Consider the following 25,497-nt stretch of genomic DNA (forward strand, 5'->3'; position numbering starts at 1 on the left):
AGCATTAATGAAAGACCTTTGCAGGTCAAGGCTGCAATTTAAACAACAATGATGAATTTGTAAAAAACATAGTTGAAAAAAGCATTGCTTACAAATACCTAAAGGAAAACATTGCCAGCAAGCTTTTCACGGAGATTAGATATCATGGCCACGAAATAAGCCTAGGGATGAGATGAATGACCTTCATCTCTTTAATCCAGGCTGGCTGACTTAGGAGAGCACAGAAGTAGCTGAATCGGCCTGAAGGCCGTCCAGCSCTGTATCCTTTGGATATTGCAATTTTATGTTTTTCTTAACTCTGTGATTAAGTGTTTAATCCACTTAACTCACCATAATAAAAAAAAAAAACTTTTCTAAACAGCTCTCCTTACTAAAATATTTGCTTTGCATTAGGTTCCTGTTAAACAAAATTTATGAKGTTTCTTTGTGTATTTTTCTAACTGTATAAGTTTCTAAATTCAATATACAATATTCAATATACAAACATAATAATAATGAGATAATTTGAGGTAGACRTGGATTTTTATCTCATCTGCAGTTCTGGGTTAATCTGTTGCAAAATATATATGTTATTCAATGTATTCAATGTATTCAATGTCTGTCTTCCACAACATCATTGTATAAGAATCATCGAGACTGGTTGACTTCAAAAAACGTATAGATGGTAGAAGACAAGTATAGAACAAACCTCTCTATTTGTGCTTTAGATTTAGGGAAATAGAGGATTTTCTGCTCAAGCAACAATACTGTTGCAATGTCATTCCAAGCTATATGATTGCCCAAGTTTCTGGTTTTAAAAATATTTGCCTATAAGTCCTTTTGTATKAATTTTATTTAGAAAATTGCCTACGGTTGTTTGTTATAAGACCATTTTAAGCAGTGTTATATGATAAAATTATTTATGTTTTYAGTCGTGAAAAAACATGACCTAGTCCATCAAGGGCAGACTGAAACCTTCCCTGTGCTTCCTGGATCCGAAAGCTGTTCTAGAGTTGCAAAGGCTTGACCTCCTGCGAAAGTCTCTTGCAGAATAAATGTTGTATGAACATGTAGGAATTGGTAACCAGCTTCCAGTTTTTGCTCAGTGTGTCTCAATCTCACATGACCATGTTCGTGGGTTTAYTAAGCTGTGCAAACACTGCAAAGCTACACATCTACAGCAGGAAGTGTATGTAGCCTCACACCTGTTTAAAGGAAAAAGCATTTGTTTTACAAGATTATTTCACATTTCCTTTGTGCCAGTAGAGAAGATTAGTACTGCAGTGTAGACTTTGTCAAAAAAGACTTTGAAAGCTTGTAGATAAACTCATCATTTTTAAATAATACCTAACTGTATAAAATGCTGTTATTCACATAAGTGTTTGAGGCTCTAAAACTTCCATTCACGTTCTCATTGCTAAAGAGTATAGCACCTTGTTTACTGTCAAAGTTTAAGCTTCTGTTACTTGTCATCATCTGTCCATTCAGCATCCACGTAAGATTGCTCATTTTGGTACTCTGGCAGCACCTGCAGGGCCAGAGGAAARTCTGAACTGATTCCTAATGGAACAGTAGGCAGCACTCATTCCCACGAAGCTTAAAGTCTAGATGCTGTAACGAGCAAACATGCTGCACTTACTTTACCTGAATACAGTAGTATTTTATAGTTATCTCTATAAAGTAGTTCTTCCTGCCTTGTAAGCTTTGTACAATTCCCATAAACCTGCTTATGCTGTCTCCAAGGAAATTCTCAGCTTTGTGATGGTAAGCACATAAAGCCAGGAGGCAACACAAACACTAGCTTTTTCCGATGTTGAAAGACGTACCTCATTGTGCAAGTATTCAAATATTTCATTGTTTATTTCAYTTGGGATTATTTCTGGAAGTGTCATCTCCAAATGCCAAGCAATGCCTCAATATCTCAGAAAGGCACCACAGGAAATGTCATTTAGATACTGTTTTGCAGGTTAGATGATRTGAGGTCCTTAAAAAGTACACTGTCTGACTACTTATTCCAAGACAGCTGAGGTTTGCCTCAGTGTGGTAAGTGTATGAGCTTGTGGAGGAATGTATTTTTTTTCTAATCTYAAGTGCCCAAATGCCCATATTGCTTTGATTCAATGCAACTTTCAGCAGAATATTAAACAATAAAACAGTTGTCTAATGTGCTATACTTGCAGGTCTCCAGACAGTAGGAATATTCAGAGTTGGAAGCTCAAAAAAGAGAGTAAGACAGGTGAGTGGCCATGGATGCAAATGTCCCTGCTTCTCCCTCATCAGCTATAATACCCTCAAATGTTTTTCCTTTCTGTTAGGCTATTTCTTCCCATTCCTCACTTSGTGAAATAATTAGGAGGTTTTGTGTCTGTTACTTTACTGTGCTTTTGATAGCTCATAATGGGCCTTTTCCAGTCATCTTTTGCCTGTGATGAAACCCTTGTCAGTATCTCAGCAGGTTAACAACAGTCTTTGTGTGTTTTGCTCTGCAGAAGTAAGAGGGAGTAGGAGATCTGAATAGTCTACAGTGATGAAATTTTCCAAAGGTTACACTGTAGAGGAAAAAAAATCTTGGCTGCAAGTTTCATCTCAGAAACAGCTGAGGCTCCCAAAGTAAACCCAAACTGTAAATCTTTTTTGGAAAACTTACAGTATGAGAAAATATGCAAGCAGAAAACAATCTCTTTGACCCTCAAATTGCTGCTCCCAAATTTCACCTTTCTTTTACCCCTTTTAGGCTTCAAGGTCGGCACAGTCCCATCCAAGTCCCAGGCTCAGCCAAATGTTGAAAAAGCAAAGATAGTGTACRATTAGGTTCCAGAGACAAGACGGAAGAGGGTGTTTCCTCAGCCTCGTTATTTCATTGTTATTCCCAGAATTCCTGTACATGTTGAAGTGACAAAATAGCAGACTATAGCACTTATTCTTAATAGAGAAGATGGAAAGTTGTAGAAAAGTACCCCTTGCATAAAAGGCCAAATAGAAAAGACCAAAAAAAAGGCTTAACTGCATCAGATTGCTAAATTAACTTTTGTGTTGCAAGACTACCTAACAGCGATTGGCTTGCTGGAAAGCTACCTTAAATCTGACTCCATTCTGACTGTTGTTTTGTAGTTTGTTCTTTTCCCATTCCTAGTGCAGAGAGGCTGAAGTACCCCAAAAATATGGAAGAGTAAGTTGCCTGACATCTGCATTTCAGGTTTTAATGGCAAAATACATTATGTAGAGATTAGTGCAGTTGCATCACACCTATGGGAAAAAAAAATCAGGGGCTTGTGATTGTTTGCTTGTAAGCTAAGCCTCTCTTTGAACATCACTAACATTCACCAGTTTTGCTTTTACTATGTTTTCAAAAGGTGAGGAAACCAAGAGATTTGGGTTTTTATGTATTCTATTACATGTACTAATTCTTTGAATTATGTGAACTGATTTATTTTATTAAACAACATCGAAGTGTCAGCTTGGCTCTTGCAGTTACAATAATAAATGCTGTCAACATGAACACATGGGAAAATCTGGATTCAATTAAAATTCCATTCATTTTCTGAACTATGGAAAGCCAAACCCGATACTCAAATTCTGCTGTACTTCTGCAGTTTTCATTAGCTTTTTTTATATAGAAAGTAGGCGTAGTTTTGCTGCCTTCACTCCCCAGTTAGAAAGCATCCTATTCAACTGCATTTTGTTGCAGTAAGTAAATAAATGTGCCAGCAGGGTTTGCATTTGCTGTGCAGGAGAAAATCCAAAGCAATGTGTGTGTGTTGCAAACCTCTGTAGAGCTTTTTCATCTTCAGTGAGGTGTAGGACAAGCAGTCTCGTGCCAGCATTGCCTGCACAAGCTGCGCGTGGTACAGCTGCATGCCAGCTACTGCCATGTGCCTGGAAAAGATAGGAGTGTGTGAGCAGAGCAATGTGGCTAAGTGGATCTGAGGGCTTAAGTGCTGCTGGCCACTGCCTGTCGCAGCTGYGATGGCCTCAATTCCCGTGTCTTACACACATGTGGGCACTCTGCTTTCCCAAGGGCACTTTCCGAAAGCATTCRCTGCAGTTGAAATCCACAAGACTTGGGGTTTAAACATAGAAATATACAGCTTTTTCACAGCTGTCATACCCCATTCTGAAATATGTCCAATCTGTTCTGCAGATGATTATTTGATATTGTGCTAATTATAGCATCCCTCAGGACCTCATGGGCTATCAGACAAAATATTGTACATTCAAGGCTGCAGCAGCAATTTAGGATTCGGACAGTTATTTAGGAAGTCCAAATTCCTGATGCAGTGCTAATCTGCTTTCTTAGTTACTTAGTTTATAGCTGTGCAGATGCAGTCCTCTGGATAGAGGTAATTGATGGTGCTCCATAGTGATGTCCCACGTTTACCACTAATCTACAAGACAAAAATCCTCTTAATAACATAATTATTGATCATTAATTATGACTAAGTATTATTCATTATGATTAGTATTAATGACATCAATAGTAGTCTTATTTAATAAATTAGAAAGGAGTCTCCAGCTTTTACGAATGCCTTTCACACACAATGGCACACTTGCAGCAGAAAATGTGAGATTTTCTACATCCTGCTCCCTATTTACTATTTCATAGACTTGTTTGTGATCAAGATTTGCCACAGGTTATTACATAGTTTGTTTGTTGTTTACCATCTTCCTTCCCTTTACCCCTTCTTTCCCTATATTGTTTAAATATATTTCTTTCCCTATATTGTTTAAATATATTTTCTTTCCCTATATTGTTTAAATATATTTTAAATCATGCTAATGTAGGCTGGTATTTCCTGTTCTACAATTAGATTTAGCTATAATTATTCACAAGAGAAGATATACATGAGATCATATATATCAGAATATAGTATCAGAAAAGAAATGAAGTTTTCCCAGGAGGTAGTTTTTAAATTTCTTTACTATTTTAAAAATGACCATGACAATAAGAAATGGARCTTTTGGCTGGAAGAAAGTATATACCAAATTCTGCTATTGGTGCTGGAAAATCTCTTCAGAAAGGCAAGTTTTTATCTTTTCAAACAGCATGTCAAATATGAGAGAATGATTTCTTCTGCCTTTAAGAAGTTTGATGCCTTTGACTTGCACAGTACTTGTGTGGGAAATGTAGGTGGAAAAATAGCAGTAGCTCATGATGGTTTTGGTTGGGTGTTTGTTAACTCCCTGGTGGTGCTCACTTAGGGAATATAACTAAAACAGGAAAGTGGAACAGGATGTGAGTGGAAAAGTGCCATGAAGTCTTAGTGAACCTGGCTACTTATTGCTTATTTTCAAATACCATTTTAATTCACATAAGAAATGTGAGTTTGGTGGCCTTTAACACTGTCTTATTGTTCTTGTTAATGTTTCGGTACAAAAACATGTACGTTATGAAATGTGATTTTTAGTCTTTTAGTCTCATCCTGAGATCTTGGAACAACGCAGCAAGGTCCAAGAGAGCCTGTCTTACAGTTTTCCTCACTCTCCCTGGCTTCTGCCTGTGATATTAATGTWGATTTCTACAAACTTTAAATTTTCTGATGTGCCTTTTTCATTAAAAAGTGATATGTATTAGTTATTAAAAGTGTTTATTTACAGTCTAGTGCAAACTTAAAATTCTGTGTGAGAACATAAGCAGCAGTTGGACATCAACTCTCTCTCTGACCCTACCAAAAACTAGTCTTCTGCAATCTGGAAAACCTAAGTGGATAAGTCTACATCTTAGAAGATCTTCTCTGTTGGAACATGCTAATGGGACAATGAGGAGTGACATTTTTTTTTGTCATGATCTTTTTCAGTTGCGTGAAGAATTTGACCGAGGCATAGATGTTGTGTTAGATGAAGAGCACAGCATTCATGATGTTGCTGCTTTATTAAAGGAATTTCTACGTGACATGCCTGACCCACTTCTCACCAGAGAACTTTATACACCTTTCATCAACACTCTCTGTGAGCTTTGCAGCATCTTGATTTACTGGTTTTCAAATGTTTAGCTCTTTGAATTCTGTAATCTCCACCGTCCATATTATGTTTTCTGTACATTTAGTTCGCTATCATTGGTTTCTTCCAGATGTTGGTATTTTACGAGTTGTTAAAGTCTTTCCTTGGTTTTCATGCTGTGTAGGGGTAACTGGAAACAAACAAAAAAGATTTCACTTATATCTGTTGATACAAGTATTTATATTTGTAGATAGGATGTGACTTGTGATTTATATAAACTCCGATCCTGTCATTGATTCTGCAGTAGCAGATGACAGAACCCCATTTGAATCCTGTTACCTTAGCACCATGAAATTCTTAATTTTTTAGTTTTTCACTGGCCAAATCTCCAAGTCTGGCCAAGTCTGCTTTCAAAAATCTAGCTTCCAGAATTCAAGTTTCATGATAATTAATGGTCCTCAGATCATTCGTATTATGTACTCATTCTTCAAAATGAAGAATTTCTTCATTTTGAGGGTGATAGAGCCCTGGAACAGGCTGCCCAGGGAGGTTGTGGAATCTCCTTCTCTGGAGGTCTTCAGAACCCACCTGGATGCTGTCCTGTGCCCCGTGCTCTGGGTGTCCCTGCTGGAGCAGGGGGAGTTGTGCTAGATGATCTCTAGAGGTCCCTTCCAACCTTAATCATTCTGTGGTTCTGTGATTCTGTGATTCTGTTGGCTTATGCTAACAGCTGGCTGCAGACTTTCACAAATTTGTGAAAAAATAGTCTTGGACACTTAAAGCTTAAGCTGTAGTGTGGTATGTGCTCTTCAGATTCTTTTGAAGTCTTATGTGTGAGTGATTCTGACTTTGTCCCACCTTTGCTCATGGCTACCATTGCGTTTTAGGCAGTTAAAGTGATGGTATTGAAGAGACTACAGAAAGAGTAGAATATCCTTGGTCTTTCTAGTTGCTTTTCCTGTTTCCCAGTCCCACTGTAAGACATTAAACATTAAAAAAGAGGATTTTAAATTGCTAAAGCAAAAACTGAACTGAAATGCTTCCAAATTATGTCCTGTTTAACAGCAGCTGTAGAAAATCAAACCAAATTTTTGTCTTCATTGACAGTGATGGAGTGGGGAACATGGATTTTCACCTTCCCTATATATTGGGAAAAGCTCATGTGAATTTGTGAGCAAAAATCTGACAAATTAAAACAAAATAATTCCTAAAAATATTTGTTATGCTCTTGACATTTCTTAAAATTTTCTTTCTCCTGACAWTATAGGGAAAATGATCCATAAACAAATCTATTCTTATGCCTTCCTTTGGGCTGGGAACTGTATTTATTCTGCTTTTAGGTTAGTTGGAGTGCTTTTCTTAGAATGTATTTTTTTCCTCTTAGTATTAGAGCCAGATGAACAGCTAAGCACCTTACAGCTTCTCATTTATCTCCTACCTCCCTGTAACTGCGATACCCTACACCGACTGCTGCAGTTCCTCTCCACAGTGGCAGGCCATGCAGAAGATACCACAGACAAAGATGGCCAAGAGGTAAGTCCAGGTTACTTGCATCCTTTGACATTGCTTAGTCAGCAATCTAAAAAGAGTTCTTTACTCCTGAAAGATGGGAGASATTTAGTATTCACAGCCTGATAGACCTTGCAAAGAGCATTTAGATGGTTATTATCCACTTTTTTATTATTATTTTACCCTATTCTATTGAAAAAATATTCTCATACAAAGTGTCAGACATTCAAGGGTATGCTTTTTCATTCTCTGCTATGCCTTTCTTTTATGACCTTTTTTGTTTCTTTTATTTCCTCTCTTTTATTTTTCTTTTTTATGACCTTTTATGACAATTGCTTCATTTCTGACTTTGGTTTCCTTGTGTGCGCTGGGAAATGAGGGAAAAAAGTGAAAGAGAGGAGCTCCATCTCTCCCCTTTCCATGCAGTGGACTTAATAGCTAGAGGAACCTAGGCCCCTCATTGCAGGGTTTCCTCCTGGCCTCCTTACACTTGCTTTTTGGACCAAATTCAGCAGAGAAGTTGAAATGCAGCCATCCCAAGGAAACAAGAATATGCATAACTAGTGCCTCAGGAGTACATGTGGGCATTGAGACTTGTGCATTTGAGCCACTCACACCAAGGAGATCTGAAAATCTAGGCTATTTCCTACTAGGAAAATGCTTTAACCAGTGAGCTGCTCTGCAGAAGGTAGCATCTGTAATATTTCTGAAGGAGACTGATATAGTCTAACTCCGCTTGACAGAACTGTAGTATTTATCTCTTTGAGGGACCTCTCTGTCCTCTGAACTGCAACTGAGACTAAGGTATTGAGTCACTTATCTGAGCAGGTTACGAGTGAAATGCTGTCAAAACTAGAGAATGTTGTCTTCCAAATGGAGAACCCTGATGATGTCTCTCAATCTTGCAAAACTTCTTGACTTAGTTATGAGTTAAGAGTAGGCACTTTGAGGTTGAATTTTGCCCAATTTTGACCTGAAGTTCTAACTTACAAATATGCTGGATAAGACTTGAAGACCTTTTCCATTTTAAAACCCACTTTAAATGTTCTGGAATGCATTCACAGCAAGGGGTTGGTAGAAAAGTACACCACTCAAATGGAAGAYATTTAAGAGCAACCTGTAATAATATTACTGTGCTAAAAATGTTGCATGTCTATGAGAGCTAAGGTCTTGGTCCCACTGATCCAGCAAAGAATTCCCTGTCACTTCAGGAATGTGCCCAAGAGGATCTTATTGCAAGGCTAGAGGTTGATGCTGCTTAGGAGAGTTGATTTTGCACATCATCTGTAATACATTTTCATTCTCCTTTACACTGCATAAGCTCTGCTGCAGRTACTTTGGCAATGCAAATTTGTGTAAACCTTCTTTGCAGTATTATAAACATAAGGAATATTATGTGCAATTGGATATCTTTTATAGATAATACCGTATTCTGCTTGCAATTATTTAAGCTATTCATTAATGATCAAGTGAATAAAGGCATACAGAGCATTGGCAAGTATTTTTTTGGACTGTTCATTATCACTGGAAGGAAAGCGGGCAAGCTTTGGCACACAGGCCCTTCTTCCATAAGCTCTTTTTTCACCACGATGAAGATAGATGACTAACAATTAAAGTGACTCACTCGGCTAATTTYGGTGGATATGTTTACACCATTTTTTACGGGATGCCCCGAGGCTGCCCTTAAGAGGAGACTCACTGTTCGTGCAGACCTCTGCAGATGTGGATCCAGGCACAGGCAGAGGCTGCCCCTGGCTGGCTCCTGGTACCTCTGCATCCATGGGGGCTCGGGACACTGACCTTGTTCATGTCAAAGCTGAGGGCTGGTGGTGCATGAACCAGGGAGAGTGCCATGCTCCCCAGCCGTGCAGCGATGCATCTCTGAGCTAGCATGTTTGTTGGGACAACCCCCTTAGCACAGGTGTTTTTCCAAGATTATATCACAGACCCACCAATTAAAGAAAAAAACGAAAAACAAAAAACTGATTTTACTGATGTCTCTSTGCAGTCTAGTTGATGTCTGTAAAAAATAAATGAATTAAATTCAGTAAATGGCCAACAACAAAAGGATTAAGATATTGCTTGAAAAGATTCATTTTTTGCTAGTCATTTGTTGATGTGCTGTTTTCCTACGTCTTTTATTTTGTGCTTTGCTCTGTTTGTATTAAATTAGTTAATTAGTTCAAACATAACTGAAACAAGTGAAAAATGACTTGTAGATTTTTTTTTCTTTAAGCAAAGTCTGCAAGTATTGTCAACAGCTGAAATTCACTCAGAGTCTTATATAGTCAAATTGCAACTTCTACATTCCCAGAATAGCAATCAAGTAGGACAATATAAGCAAAACAGAGAGGAAGCATGTGGCCCTTGCTTTTTGCCATGTTAAAGGAGTAGCAGAAGAGCAAAAACGAATTATTTTTCTGACAAATTTGACAATGAAAATTTTGATTTAAAATATGTTGCACTACATATTTTTCAGATCACGTCTGTCTAGCATACTATTTACACTGGCCTTCTAGCTCCTCCCAAATTATTGCTTCTTTGAGTGCAGAGTTATAAAAGTAGAAGAAAGTAAAAAAAAAACAAAACAAAACAAAAAAAACCCTCAAACATTTGTCATGTTCTAAGAAACAAACAAAAAGCAAGAAAAAACTAATGAAAATAATGTGTGCTTCTCACTTATCAAGCTGTTTCACTTCTCAAAAGGAGGAAATTGTGCTTTGCATTGCTCTGTTTGTAATCATCGGTATTGTTTGAAAAAGATAGCAATTTTCAGTATTTGATCTTAAGCAATATGTTGAGGTAGTGACCTAACAAGGGCATTCCCTGAATTCAAGTGAAGTATGCAACTGCTGCAGTTCAGATTAAGAGCAGGGACTGTTTTCACCCTCTGCTGTTCTGATGCATTTGTAAATCTCTCTAGAAAATTCATGATGCTTGTCGCAGAGATGTACAAAGTATTCCCGCGTTTATAAAAGTTGCTCATGTTCTGTTTGACCAACACATATTTCTGTGGTTTTTTTTTGTGAACCGTCTGCCAGATGTTTTCTGTGTGTGTATCTGTATATATCAGACCTCCTCATTTTTATGTTATGTTATGTTATGTTATGTTATGTTATGTTATGTTATACTATTTTATACTATTTTATTTTATACTATTTTATTTTATACTCTTTTATACTATTTTTTATGTATTTTATTTATTTATCTTATACTATACAGATTACTGGGAACAAAATGACATCACTCAACCTGGCTACTATCTTTGGCCCTAACTTGCTTCACAAGCAGAAATCTACAGACAAAGAATTCACAGTTCAGAGTTCGGCTCGTGCTGAAGAGAGTACTGCTATCATAGCTGTTGTACAAAAGATGATTGAAAACTATGAAGCCCTTTTCATGGTAAGTGGATGCTTCTTCATGTTACCTCTATGTATTTTAGGCTTCAAATGAGGAATTACTTGACTCTTATGAAAATAGAGTGTGATGAAAAACTCTGCTAACTATGTTAAATGTGTGGTGATCAGGGTTAGTAAACAAGGAAGATACCCTTATATCAAGGAGAATGCTTTGGAGGAAGGAATAATATCAATAACAGATACTTGCATCTTGACCTGAATGAAATTGTGTACTAAACCAGCCTTGCTTAGTTAGCTTCAAGGAAAATACTGAAAATGCTCTTTCACTTCTCAGTTTCACAAGCTAGGACAGCTGAGGTCAATGAGATATTTAATTAATGTAAGGAGTGATGTAAGGAATGGTGACCTTAGTCAGAGACTTTCTTGTTGTTTGGATGAGGAGAAAAAATAAAGCTTTCTTATTTGCTGGTGCACAGAAGAATAAAGAATGAATCCATGCAGTTCCTGAGTTCTCTCCTCTCACTAAGGGAGAAAGTTCTTCATATAAGTGGAGATGACCTTGAACCTGGGTGTGTTTTTGCCAAATAATTTCTACATGCGGTTACTTGATGAAGACGCAGCTTAGCTGRACGTAGTGCCTTATCTTTTATGGCCCTATCTATAGCATTGCATGTATAATTTTTAGTCACCTTAAGAAGCTCTGTTAGTGTCTGTTACTAACAGGATATGGCAGAGTATGCCTTCCTCTGGGGTAGCAAAGGCTGGTCAAACCTAGTGGTGGGTACCATCCTGTCTTTGTTTTAGTAGACGTAAATTTTCTAACAAAAACTTAAGTCTTAAATAGTTTGGTTTGTTGCATCTTATAACTACACAGCATTGGATGTCATATGGAGGTAATCAGTTCTCAGATCCAGAGGAAAAATGAAGACTGCTCTGGGCTGGTCTGATTTGGTGCTATAGCAAAACTGAGTGCTAGAAAATGAGGAGCAGAAAATAGACAAGCCTAGACTGTGGGCATTTAGGATTGACAGATATTGTCGTGTAAGGATGAAGTGCCTTCCAGATTTCAGCAGGGAAAAGAGCATGAGAAAGCTGCCCTGTCTACTGAGCCTGATTTTAGCCTCAGATGAACTTTGTGGTTTTCTTGTCTTTTCCTTCACACTGTATTGCCTTTCATTATAGCCTTCTCATTATTATTTTTTTTTTTTTTTTGTTTTCCAGTGAGACACTCAGAAATCTTTTTTTTTTTTTTTTCTTATTTCTTTTTAATGCTTCTCACAGTTTGGAAAAAAATGTCAGTGCTATTTTTCTTTCCACAGGAAAAAAAAAAAAAAAAGTAACAGTTTTTTGTTAGTGAGAAGTTGTGTGGGAAGTGTATGGTTAGCATTGATGATTTTGTTACAGCAAGTTTAAAATAATACTTTAATAAGAATATGTGAAGTATTTTTTTAATTTTCTCTTTGTAAACATTTTATAAAATGGCCTCATCTCAGCACATATCGTTTAGGCACATATTCGGACTTCCAGTGTGGAAAGGCTGGACCTACATATGGACTCTTAACTGTGACAGATTTATTCATCTACCTCTTAGTGCTTCGATTTTTATCTGAAGTTTGCGCATAGTGGGGGTGAGATAGAAGAAGTTTCCTTCTGTTTTCTGGAGTAGCATCTTCAAAATACTGAGAGAGATTAAAATCTGTGGATATAGATTTCAGTGCAAGAGGCTGCATGTGAGAGAAGGGCAAACCTAACTCAGAGGTTCTCCTGAGAGCTGGAATGCACCGAGGTGCAGTGCATGTCCAACAGTTGAGCATCTCTGGGTACTTTTGCTCTTCTCAGTGCCATAATTTTGAAAAACAGCTGAGCAAAGCCTGCTTTMTGGATTGATATCCAGACTCGCCCACAATACTTGATATCTATGATTGTGTCAAATTGCGTCTAGTTATTGCTTCATAAAGTTTCTACTAGTACATACTTTCAACTTTTTATTGTTTCCTTAAGCAGCTCAGGGAGACTTCGTATTTTGAAAACAATTCTTTTGGTAAATTACATATTGATAGGAAAGGATTTGTACATTTGCTTGTAATACAAGTAATCATTTGAAAGCAGACAGCAGTAAGTTGTTTCCCAAACCCATAGGAGTTGTGCCAAGCCAGGACTGCTGTTTATACTTGAAGTTTGTACTACTTACAAAAAGAGAAACATCTGGACTGGAGCATTCAGCTACAGCTATCACCTATGATATATTATTTGTTTTGTTTTGTTTTCTGTTATTTATGTATTGGGGGAAAGTTATAAAGCTCTGACAGGCTCCAGCAATGAAACTGGAGTCATATTTGTGAAATAAAACCTTGGAAATTGGGATGTATTATATAGCGTAGACCACAGACATCAGAACAATTCTGACTTATTGGTGGGTCAGGAAGGTTGTGTTCATCAGAAGAACCCAGATTAGCAGAGGCTATTTATACTTCTAAAATGAATTCAAGCAATTCTCATTAACATCAGTGATATGCAAACATGTGGATTTAGCAGAGCAGATGGATTCCTGTCTTGCTTCATTGCTGTTCAGGACTTCACCCTCCAATTCCTATCAATTACAGTGARTATTAGGGATGCATAAAAATGTTCTGTGGGAATGCATAAAAGGAATATTTATTGCCAGTTTCTGAACTAAGAGCCAAGGAGCTTATACAGAGAGGCAGAACTCAGCCACACACTTTGTCTCTTTGGCTTGGCCTTGSCATGGGGTATGGAGAGAAAAAGGACTTATGGTTATGTATTCAGCAGCTCAGTACATTTACATCTCCCAGCTCCCAAATCAAGCCCTGTTGCAAGGACGTGACCGTACGTACTGCTTGAAATCTCTTTATTCGTAAATGGCTACTKGGGACACCCGATGGGGTGGCTGTTGCAGGCTGCCTGTCTGTCCCACATCAGTAGCACCAAGGAGGTTGTAGAGGGAGATGGGGAGTCCAAGGTGCCTTGTTTTGTACCCAGATGGAACAGCTATGAGCCCCACATGGCACCCATATCTCACCTTGCCTCCTCCCCTCCSCTCCATACAACTTGGGCCTATCCAGAAGCCCCTGATCAGTCCCAGGATGTTCTTGGAAGCTGCAGCAACTGCTGCTTCAGCACTGCCTTGGTTTCCCATGTGTCCTTACACTTCTGTCCATTAAACTTAAGTTTTCATCCTTCTACTCGGCCATCACTGCCAGTTGAGGGATTTTTGCAGCTCTGTAACATCTTATGTAGATATTCATATAGGAGTTCTCTATAAATTTAAAATTATAGGTATATTATTTCTACATTTGTAAGTTAGGTAAGTAGGTAAGGAGTAAATTGTCCACAAGAAGAAACTCAAACCCTGTCAGCTAGTCACAAGACCAGATTAAAAATCCAGTTGAGGAATCATAGACTAAAATGACCCTGTGAATTCAAATAAAAAGCCCTGTAACTTGATCTAAGTGTATGCTTTTACTTCTCAGATGTCCTCAGTGTACTGAAACTTTTTTCATATTCATTATGTATTTGTAGAAGATGAGACTTTTTTWAAAAAATWAATATTTTTATTTTGCTGAAAAAATCCATATAGTATATTCTTACATGTTTAACATCTTGCTACTAAATTAGGTAGTGAGTTGTACACAGAAAGAAATGAACTCTAGTTTACCCTCAAATTTTATCTGGACTGAATTCCATTTTACAGAAAGTTGAGATGTCACAGGGTGACAGGTTTCCAAAAATGTGTTCCTATAAAAAGAAGATAATTTATTTAAAGACTGGTACATAAATGCCCATCAGTAAGATATTTTTCCAGCTTAGGTGCCAAATAAATGGGAGACAAAAATTCATAGATGGTTGCACATATTTTTCATAGAGATTTTGGATCAATTTGAATTAAATGTTACGTGTCTTAATTTAGTTCCAGATTATTTCCCCTCTTTCAAAAAAAGCGTCCAATCTGTAACTTAACTCCCTAAATACCTCCCAAACCAAGGTATTCCCCTGAGGAATCTGTTAGTAATTCTATTCCTATTTCCCAGTAAATGTCAGAGAGAACAAATGGACTGTGCAGTGTGACCTGAAGGTCAGGAGATTTAGATTCTGACAGATTGCATCCAGAAGCAGATGGCATAGTTGATGGCTGAGACTGTTGGGCTTCCAGTTCCATTCATCATAGGTGAACCTGGGCTCTTAGTTCAAGTTTTCTAGATGGGTTTCATCTGTGTCAGTCTGTGAAGAGTGAGCTGAATGCTACAATGTGATGGAGACAGACCTATTTAAGACTCTATGAGACTGATGTAAAATGCAGCTGCCTCACTTGGAGTGGTTTTGGAGTGCCATTCCTGTTTCCTGGCCAGGAGATGTTGCCGTATCTTGCAGCAGTTGAAGCCATCAAGTTTTTTTAGACTTTGTCTCCATAGCATATGCCTTAGAACTRGGAGGCTAAATGAAGAATGAAGAAATATTTAGTATATTTTAATATACTATCTATAAATGCATTTTGTTCGGTCTTTCAGAGTAAACAATGAATGCATGTGAAAGAATATTCATCTCTAAGTAAATATTTTACATTGTTTTCTCCATAGGTTTCCCCTGACCTACAGAATGAAGTGCTTATTAGTTTGTTAGAGACTGACCCAGATGTTGTGGACTATTTGTTGAGGAGGAAAGCTTCCCAGTCATCGTGAGTAATCTGTTTTTTCATCATCTGTGTTTCTACTGGGAATTTCTATCTCCCACTGGAAGCATTCAAAAGGTTCTCATTTTCCACAGTTCTACACAGTCTATAGTGGAGTAGAAATATTCTCCCCATTACACTGACTCTGCCAAAGAAATTACGTCTCTTGCACAGTGTTTCTAAAGAAAAACCTTGTTTCCCAATTCAAAGGAAAACTTTCATCCCACTGCGGAGAACACAGAATTACATGTACATAAAACTGTTCAGTGCACTATTATCTGACAGGATGTGTTCTAGTGATCTGCTGGCTCATGTCTTCAGTTTGTTGTCAGCTTGTGCCTTCAGTTACRGGAGGCTTGTAGTAGTGTCCTTGAAACACAACCCAGAGTGCCTTAACACAGTCACAGCTAGTTTGTTGTTCTCCTCCTATTCTCCACACTTCTGACAAGGCAGGACATTGTAAACACGCGACTGCTGCAACAGAAGGGATCCAGAGAGTCTTTGGCCCTTGTTTAGTCATGTGCTTTGTGAATGATTAATGGAGAAGGAAAATTGCATCAGTCATTATTGCGGTTACGATACATAGTATATTGCAGCTTTGTGTACGGTGTGTGTATGCCTACACCCGTGTGCCTTAATGCTATGACTTTGTACATTTGGATTAACACGATTCTTGGCTTKCTCACAGGACACAACAGTCACTTCCTTTATTCTAGTGTGTCCCAATATACCAGACCCTAAAATCATAACATTTGGCAAGGTGGCTTTAAGTCATTTTAAAGAGGTTTCTGAGACTCTTAACTCTCTGGTACAGAGTGGAGTTTGTCTTCCTGTGTGTGTGGAAAGTATCCAGCATGTTCAGAACACAATTAAATTTGAATTTCTATCATCTATTAGCTATATTTTTTTTCTCTCCCTCTGAACATAATAAAGTTGGATGTAACGTATTAGTGTGCCTAGCTTTACAGGAAGAGATATGAAAGAAATAGTGTAATTACCTTGTGTGTGGGGAAAAGCCTTATTTAATTATGAAAACTGAAAAAAAATGCAGAATGTATTTTGTGTTGTAAAGGATTTTATTGGTCTATTGGCTTAACCACATGAGCGCATAATGTGCAGTAGTAAGTTATCACATATCATCTGATCTGTGGTAATTGTGTGTGTTTTCTTAGACAAAGTCATTTCAGTTAGATTATCTCTGACTGACAAAACTATCCATGTGTGTWTACTTAGTTCACAGTAAATTCATGATGATTAGGGTTACTTTTCCTATTTTCACACTTGTTTCACATTTGCCATGGGCTACAAATACGATTAGGAGCAAGACCGCAAATCCCCTGGCATACGGTAATATGGCACTCTGTAGAGGCTTCTTTGTGTAAGCCCTTGGTTTGGCATGACCGTGTTGTTTAAACTCAAACCATTCAAGAACTTTGTGCTAGGTTTCACCATCGATATAGTATGGAGACACCTAATTGCCTCACACATGGATACATATACTAATTGAGCATAAATTTCTGTCACAAGCTGCTGTGGATGTGAAAGATTTTTATTAGATCCTGCTCAGAGAACTCTCTTAAGTTAATTGACTTTTCCCTGAGCTTTCTGACTTTTCAGCTACCTGCACACCTGCTGCAGAAAATGGATTGAAAAACGTTTTTGTAAGAAGACGTTATTAAACCAAATGGGAACCTATAGCTACTCTAGTACCCATTTATTGTACTTTCAATAATAAGCAGATTKAAATATCACTGAGATAGGAAAAACTATTATTTATTTCTTCTTCTCTGTTATCATGTAACTTATTTATTCTTAATGTTAATGGAATATGTTTTTACTGTGATTGCAACTTCTTGATTAAGATGCTAGGCAATCAGAGAGACTCTTGTTTAGTCTTATTGCTGGACATGTGATGCTCTTAAGAGAGAAAGAAATCCATTGCAGTATATAATCTCAATTTTCTGGCTACATTCACCTTTTTTTTTTTTTTTTTTTTTGATGTTAACTTTTCCTGTAAGAAGTGGGAGGCAGCAGAGGACAAGGAGATACTTGCCTAACTTTCTTCATAAAATGAGCCTTCAAACACACTGCTCATGGGATTTTACTGATCATGTGCTCAAGATTAGATTCCAAATATGGATTCCTGRAATGGAAAACTTTACATAGTCTTGAGACAATCTTTATCAGAAAAGTTATTTGTAACATATTGTGCAGAAACAGCTTCAAGACTTTTTTCTCATATTAATTTTTATGAAGGTCCTGCTCCCTCTGTTGCCCTCACATCTCAGCTTTTGAGGCCATTGCAAATGCTGTCTTGGTTCCAATCTGCTAAAAAATTGACTCTTTCCCTGTTCAGAGGAAAACAAACCAGATGTATCTTATCCTCCAGTTCTCTTGAGAGTTGAGCATCATGTATGTCAGAGAGTTAATGGAAGTCAGTCATGGTAAAGCACTAATTGCTATTCACAGCAATTGTAAAGTCTGCTTTTGTGAATGATGTTCCCAACTTTTTCATATGTTGGCTTGATGACAATGGAAGTTGGGGTTTCCAGCTGTAAGGTAAAGCATCTTTAAACCACCACAAAATAAAATCTATTTCTTACAATTATTTTTTGTTTATCATAGTTGTTGGTCCTCTTAGAATAAATGTGTTTCAAAGTCAGAGATTTTTCAAGTGCTTTTGGATGGTGATAATGGGTTTTAATACATCCTAATCTGTGACATAAAGATGAGGCCATATAGCAGGACATATTGTATGCATCAACACAAAGTTTTCAAGCTGCAAAGGCTCCCTTCTATCCTGCTTGAGTAACAGCCACATAATAATAATATAACTCTGTAATAATTTATTTTGCTGCTTACTGCTGGCACATATGTTGCAAATATACATGGAAATTGAAAGTGCTTCAGCATGCTGCTGCCAAGCCATTGTGTTCTGTGAGTTGCCTCTTGCACAGCAAAACTGTTTTCCCTCAGAGAAGTCTTAAGGTAAAGCAGGAATAGTTATCTGCCAAAACTGAAAAGGAGTTTCCTGTTTCAATGATGCCAGTAGAAACACAGGAATATCCTCAGTAGAAGTAATTATTATTATTAACATTTTTGCAGTTCACCCATGCTAGTAGTCTGTGGTAGATAGCATTATTTCAGAAGGATGCCAGTTGCAAAAGACTCCTTAATTTGAGTTTAAGTTTTAGTTTGGAATTTGATATAGTACTTTTGAACAAGTGCAGCATAGACTACTCTAGTGATTTTCAAAGCTTGCAGTGTGAAGCCAATTTTTATTCTTTATCCAGTTATGTAGCCAATTTTTTATCCTTAACCTAGTTCATAACCTGGAGAACATATTTTACCCCGCCTTCTCATTTCTCATGTTTAATAATAGATAATCTTCTATTATTCTTTGAAGAGTCCATGATCTGACTTTATTCATGAAAGGTATTTTTTTCTCCAGTGTGTGGGTGGAGTATCCTACAGCTTCTCAGAGGCAGGTTAATTTTTAGTTTTAGGATATAASCGTTTGCTAATGAATTCAAACTCAAAACCAAGCATATGCAGAAGTTTTCTTTTAAGGAATATGTGGGAATTTATTCTTTATTTGGAAAAATATGGGCTGGTCTCGTTTGCAAATTATCTTTTATGTTTTTATTAGTAAGAATCTGAAAGCTGAAAATAGAAGATAATTTCCACCTTCAAACTGTTCTATTTGTTTGTACATATGGTAGTTTCTTATTGTAGTATTGGTCAAGTCTACAAGCATTTTATTTCATTTTTAAAACAGTTTATTTCTCAACAAATGTGGAAATGATGCAATATATAAATAATTGCATGAATTTSCTAGCAGACACTATAAGCGGGGTTAGGAAGTTGAACATTTGGATCTTCCCAAAGACTTGACAGTTTCCATTTAAGTAGATTTGTAACAGGAGCTCTGTCTTGAGAAGAGGTAGACTATAACAGATCATTCAAGGTAAGAGGTTAATGTGTTATTTCACAAAGCTCACATTTATGTTCCCACATTATTTCATTTGCATTTCTTTTCCTCCTCATTCCTTGTGTTACCTTGCCATGCCTAAATAGTGGCATAACTGTCTTTACCCCATGTGGCATAGCTAGGCTGATGCTGCAGAGATCTTCATGTAGATGCCTTTTGGGCTTTACTGCTGGTGTCAAGTAGGTTCATGTGTTAACAGGATGAGAAAACTGGAGAGAAAAAATGATAAATTAGTAGGAAAACTACAGATGTTGGCAGTTCTCCCATTTCCTCTCAGGTCTTTTTTGACTCTTCTATCTCTTCTTGAGACATTACATCAAATATTTCTCTTTTTAACCCACACGCACTACCCATTTTTTTTCAAAACTTAGGAGAGAAATGCATAGGGGGACAAAAGAGAGAAAAAGAAGGAAGCAAATTTATATGTGTTATACTTTTATATACTTCAAAGACAGTTACTCTTCAGTATGTGGCTATTTATAGATTATTTTACTTTGCAAGCATCTACAGCCAGGAGGTGGCTGACATTCCTGTGCTTAGTTGAGACATGGTTTACAGTTGTTTGTTTTTTGTCTTTTTTTTTTTTTTTTTTAAATAAGTCTCCAACATTACTTTACTAACCACGCTGAAAGTCTTGAATCTCCATCATTACTGTACTAACCACACTGAAAAGCTTAGGTCAACTCAGCCAAAATAGCAGCTCTGGTTTTATGAACTGGCCCCCATTAGAGTTCAGGATCAGTTCAGAGATAGATTTCTTGCTGGTAGTTAATTAGGAATAACCATTGCTAATTCAATCACTATATGGTTACTTTTATACAGAAAAGTGGGAATGCTGAAAAATATAACCTTATGGCTAGGTACATATATTTCAGGACATAGCAAATGTAATTCTGCCAGGGGAAAAAAAGAAAGAAAAGAAAAGAAAAAAACAGCTTGAAAATGGTGGTAAATTTTGTCATTATTTGTGTATTAATCCTTAGCCTGTTATGGCTAGGCTGTCTCACCATCGTATATTTTCTTTATTTTCCTTCTTCAGTTTTATTTCATTTGTCTGGAAAGAGGGCTGTTGTTCCATAACACATAATGTACTTTGGCTGCTCACTCAGTTCAAGCTCTCTTTGCTTTTTATTCTGAGGAGGGATGACTTTTTTTTTGGTACATGTTACACAAGTGAGCCCCTGCACATAATGTTTGACTCAGGAGAAGGCAACTAATAAGCATCTAAGAAACCAAGATCAAGGTTCAGAGAAGTGAAAAATGAGTAATAAAAGACATGAATTAAAGAGGACCAATAGGGAAAAAAGTATGCTTGTTTACAGAGGGTTTTTACATAGAGACTTAAAGCTTCAATGACTCCCCWGCATGTCTGCTATCTAAGTAATAAACTGAGACAGTTCAAGACATCGCRTTCAGTTTTCCCAACATACTTTAAAACTGAGAGTTTTCTTTGTGATCTTGGGCTGTACTTTTTGGTGTGGTCATTTTTTTTTTTGCCTTTTTTGGAGACAAAAAGGAGGCTGTAGTGTTAATGATGTAAAAAATAAAGGTAAAAATGTTATCAACTGAGCCAGTCATTTGTTTCCCATTAGAAACCCTGCATATGGCTATCCTCTGTAAAATACTTACCTCCTGATGTCTCTTACAAGAGTTTAAGGCATAAAGCGTAAGAGGACCTGGGAGTCCTGGTTGACACCCAATTACCCATGTGGCAGCAGTGTGCCCTCATGGCCAAGAAGGCCAATGGGATCCTGSCTGCATCAGGAGGAGTGTGGCCAGCAGGTCAAGGGAGGGGATCCTGCCTCTCTCCTCAGCTCTGGTCAGGCCRCACCTGGAGTATTGGGGGCAGTTCTGGGCTCCCCAGTATAAGAGGGAGGTGGGGCTTCTAGAGAGGGTCCAGCGGAGAGCAACAAATATGATTAACGGACTGGAACATCTCTCGTATGAGGAGACACTGAGTGAGTTGGGCCTATTTAGCTTGGAGAAGAGAAGGCTGAGAGGGGATATGATTAATATGTATAAGTACATAAAGGGCGAATGTAGGCAGGAAGGGGCCAGCTCTTCTCAGTGGTAGCCATTGACAGGACAAGGGGTAATGGATATAAGTTGAAACACAGGAGGTTCCATCTCCACGTGAGGAGGAACTTCTTCACTGAGGGGGTGACAGCGCCCTGGCACAGGCTGCCCAGGGAGGCTGTGGAGTCTCCTTCTCAGGAGATGTTCAAAACCCGCTTGGATGCCACTCTGTGCCATGTGCTCTGGGTGTCCTTGTAGGAGCAGATGATCTCTAGAGGTCCCTTCCAACCTCAAACATTCTGTGATTCTATGTGATTCTGTAAGATGAGCTAAGTTTTTGACATCTTCTCAAAGCATAAGAAGAGCTAAGTTTTTGATTTTTGTGATGTGTATTGGTTTAGAATGGGAAAAGGGGTTTTACCATACCATTTATTATCTAACTAATCTTCCCTAACATRTCCTCAGATTTATTGTTGCAACAAGCAAAATTGTCAAGGTAACATAAGGAATTGATTCACTGTTTAATTTCCTGTGGTGAACTGTGCAGTTGTGTGGATTTATTTTGTTTTGTTTTCCCTTATTGATAGTCCCATCCTTTGAGTTTTAGTGGCCTCTGCTGGCCACTAAACTTCATGGCAGAAGTTTTACTCATGGAAWGTTCACATGCGTATTGCTTCAAGTGTTTTCATTTCAAAAGTTGTGATTGCATTTTTATATTTTCTTTGATTTGCATAATATCAAATTGCACCTGTAGCAGTAACTGTAAAACATCTTTCATTAACAGTATCCTTTTTATTGAAATCTCGCAGAAGCCCTGAGATGCTGCGGTCAGAAGGCTCCTACTCCACGAGCGGAAGACATTCTTCCACAGACTCCAACAAAGCTTCAAGCGGAGATGTCTCCCCTTACGACAACAACTCCCCGGTACTGTCTGAGCGCTCACTGGTGGCAACACAAGAAGAGGTTGCCCTCAGTCCAGACAAGCTGCACAAGGTACCTGAACAGTACACACTGGTTGGCCATTTGCAGCCAAAGAAAGAGAATTCTTCTGCATCGCAGGCTGGAAAAGGTAGTATATCCTACCTGTATGGATATATATATTCTCAGTGAACAATGTTTATGCCTAAAATAACTGAAAAGTGTCTTCTCTCCAATATGAGCTGTGGGGATCAGTAAGGAACCTCACAAGACAAGGTTCCTTTGGAGGAAGGTTCCAGCTTCCTTTTYTCTTTATGAGCTTATGGCTATGTGCTCAACCCTCCTCCTTATCTTAGCCAGTGATAAAGGTGCCTTTGGTGTGGCATTTCTCAGGAGCTGKAGCTATTTTGTAGGAAAATAACTCTACAAATCCTGTTCTTCATTCTTTTTGTGATAGCATAGCAGAGACTTTTCACTAGTCCTGTTCAGTAAGTTATACATTTTGAGAAGTTTTGCTGCAGACTCTGGGAAAAACTGAGACTTAAAAACTTAAAAGTTTTCGAATTTGAAAAGGATAATCTCAACTCCATCTCTTCAGATGACAGCTGCAGAGCATTACATTTGTTTCCGCTTATACCCCTAGCAATACTAGTGCAGGGGTCCATAATTTCCATAGGTATATAATGAGTGCATACCTGCATGCTATCTCCTATTAAAAACTATGGCTTAAATTGACAGATTATCAGCACTTCAGGATGATTTTCAGTAAAAGTGTCAAAATAATTGATAATTCAATTCATGTATATTGAGTCAAACTCTAAGACTTTTCGTTCTTAAGGATATAGAATTTTTTTGGTGGTACTTTTAAAACCATTTTACTTCGGAGGTACTGGTTAGGGTCTTAAATTCCTTAAGAATTGGTGGGGTTTAGACTATTATTTCAGCTGCTTTATAAATGCCACTGAACATTTGTTTGCTGTGTTATGTATCTGCATATTTGAATAACTTTCRAAATTTGATCAGGTTTCTAGAAAGTTATGAACAGGAAATAATATMAAGTTTTAAGGTATTAACCATCTTTTGGTTAATATGCGTGACTGTCATACCAGAGCATTAAAAATTAGGAAATCTTTTATTGCCAGATGGAATCAGCAAAAGGCATGAAATGATTATAAGCCAGTACCAATGCCTGATGTGTGTTTTGCATTAAAGCTTGAATAAGTAGCAGTACATTCTTTTAAGAACCAAGTACCATTGCAGGCAGATAGAGGATGCCTTACAGTGACGGCTTTCAGTGCCTTCTCGTTCATGTTTTTCTAAGTTTCAACAGTGGAACAGTAGATTTATCTTCTTTGCTTACTTGGAGAGAACTGAGAGAACTTTGTCATTCTTTCTGTTGAGAAGCACACAAACTATCTTCTATTTATCATTCTTCCAATTCTTGTTCAAATTTTGCTATTGGCTTCAGCAAAGCAGTGGACTTGAAAATGATACACTTAGAGCAAATTCAGAAATCCTGCCCATGTAGAATTCACGGATTTCATTACAGACGCAAAGCCATTAGCACTAATTAACATCAATACATTAGGTGTGTTTGTGCCAGGTGCACAGTAAGGTAGATGCTAGTATATGTTATTAACTCTGATATCTTGCATAAAGCTTTATTTTGTTTGAACTTATTATTCCATTTATGTTTCTAAGTATGGCCTCTGAAGGGAATGATTAATCATCTTCTGGCTCTTTTTGCTATACAGATGTTTCAGAGGATCATTTTGACATCTGGGGAACCTGGCATTCAACGCTGAAAAGTGGCTGCAAAGATCCAGCAATGACAGGTCAGATATTTCTCTGAAGTTTTAAACCCAGCTCTAGTAAAGATACAGACACATTTCTAGCTTTGAGAAATCCCAGTGAAGCCAGTGGGAGATTTCATATTGCCCAGTGCTGAACACATGTGTAAACTGCACATAAGATCTTGAACTCCATTTGTTGATAGTGAATAAAATTAGATAGATAAGAATAACATTTCAAACTGTCACAAGATAATTTAAAAGGCCATTTTGAAATTACTTTAAAAACTTTGGAATAGTTCTGAAAGTCATTGTAAGGCAGAAGCCTTGGGGATTTGAGAGTGCTGGCAATAATGACATGAGGTGGCAGTAAGGATGTAAGGAGTAATGAYATGGGCCATGAGGTTAGAGGACCGAAACTCTGCCTCTGGCCAAGGTCGCCTTCACAGGTCCTCGGCCTTTTCTGCCTCTGTTCATGTCCCATCTGCATCCACAACATGGAGGAGCTGGAGATCAAAACATCTCCTCCTGCTCCAGCTCTTGGGAGATATTAAGTACCAAAGAGCTTTATGTAAATGCAAAGTACCAAAGTCACCCAAGAAGGGAGTAGATGTGGTTCAAAGCATAAATATTAGGGACTGCTGAATGTACTGGCATCAGGGCTGCTGCTCCAGGTCCTGTCATTACAAAGCTGGGCAGGTAAAGCCCTCGCTGTCTCCTGCAGCAAAGTGGAGGGGACAGGCAGGAGCTTGGAAGATGCCACACAGGTGGTTTTGTGCCAGGCTGATGTCCTTTTTCTTGCCTTGCCCTCCAGGTTCCTATGGAAACATCTACGAAAGCAGCTTGCTGCGGCCCGGGCAGTTCTCCCTCTCCCATGGGAACCTCTCCATGTTCGCTCCTCGGTGGCAGGGCAGCTCCCCCGAGTGGGACAGCAACCGGCAGGTCATGCGTCGGAGCCAAACCACGGCCGCCATTCCTGAGTGCGAGCTCCAGCCCACCGCGTCGCGCCTCTGTGGCCACCCACAGATGGAGACGGGCGGCCACAGGGGCTCGGAGCAGTCGCCGTCAGTGGCCCAGCGGCACTTGACTTTAAGCAGCAGCGAGGAGCTCGCGGAGCGTGACTCGAGGGCGGGCGCCCTGCACGGCACAGCCCAGGCCTCCCCCTGCAGAAAKGAGAGGCCGCCACCGCCGTATCCCGGCGCTGCCAAGGCGGGCGCTGCGCGGTCGCCATCACCGCCACGTCCCGGTGTCGCCTCCACGCTGCACTCGCTGTGGAGGCACCAGAGACCCGGCAGGGAGTCGGGGAGCGGC

At 38.5% G+C, this 25,497-nt stretch overlaps 1 protein-coding gene across 1 annotated transcript in view; it reads left to right on the forward strand.

Moving 5' to 3' along the window:
• Positions 1–25,497, forward strand: part of ARHGAP6 (Rho GTPase activating protein 6) — a 160,685-nt gene that overhangs the window by 133,716 nt on the left and 1,472 nt on the right. Inside the window, exons 6-13 of the mRNA XM_026047260.1 lie at positions 2,160–2,215; positions 5,775–5,925; positions 7,301–7,449; positions 10,648–10,827; positions 15,380–15,477; positions 22,288–22,547; positions 24,151–24,231; positions 25,001–25,497. The exon at positions 25,001–25,497 is cut by the window's right edge and continues 1,472 nt beyond it. Of these exons, the coding sequence (XP_025903045.1) occupies positions 2,160–2,215; positions 5,775–5,925; positions 7,301–7,449; positions 10,648–10,827; positions 15,380–15,477; positions 22,288–22,547; positions 24,151–24,231; positions 25,001–25,497 (1,472 nt within the window). The remainder of the gene's footprint in view (positions 1–2,159; positions 2,216–5,774; positions 5,926–7,300; positions 7,450–10,647; positions 10,828–15,379; positions 15,478–22,287; positions 22,548–24,150; positions 24,232–25,000) is intronic.

This window comes from Nothoprocta perdicaria, unplaced genomic scaffold (assembly GCF_003342845.1).
Source record: "Nothoprocta perdicaria isolate Ctin4 unplaced genomic scaffold, notPer1 scaffold_109, whole genome shotgun sequence".
In the NCBI taxonomy this organism is placed as follows: Eukaryota; Metazoa; Chordata; class Aves; order Tinamiformes; family Tinamidae; genus Nothoprocta; species Nothoprocta perdicaria.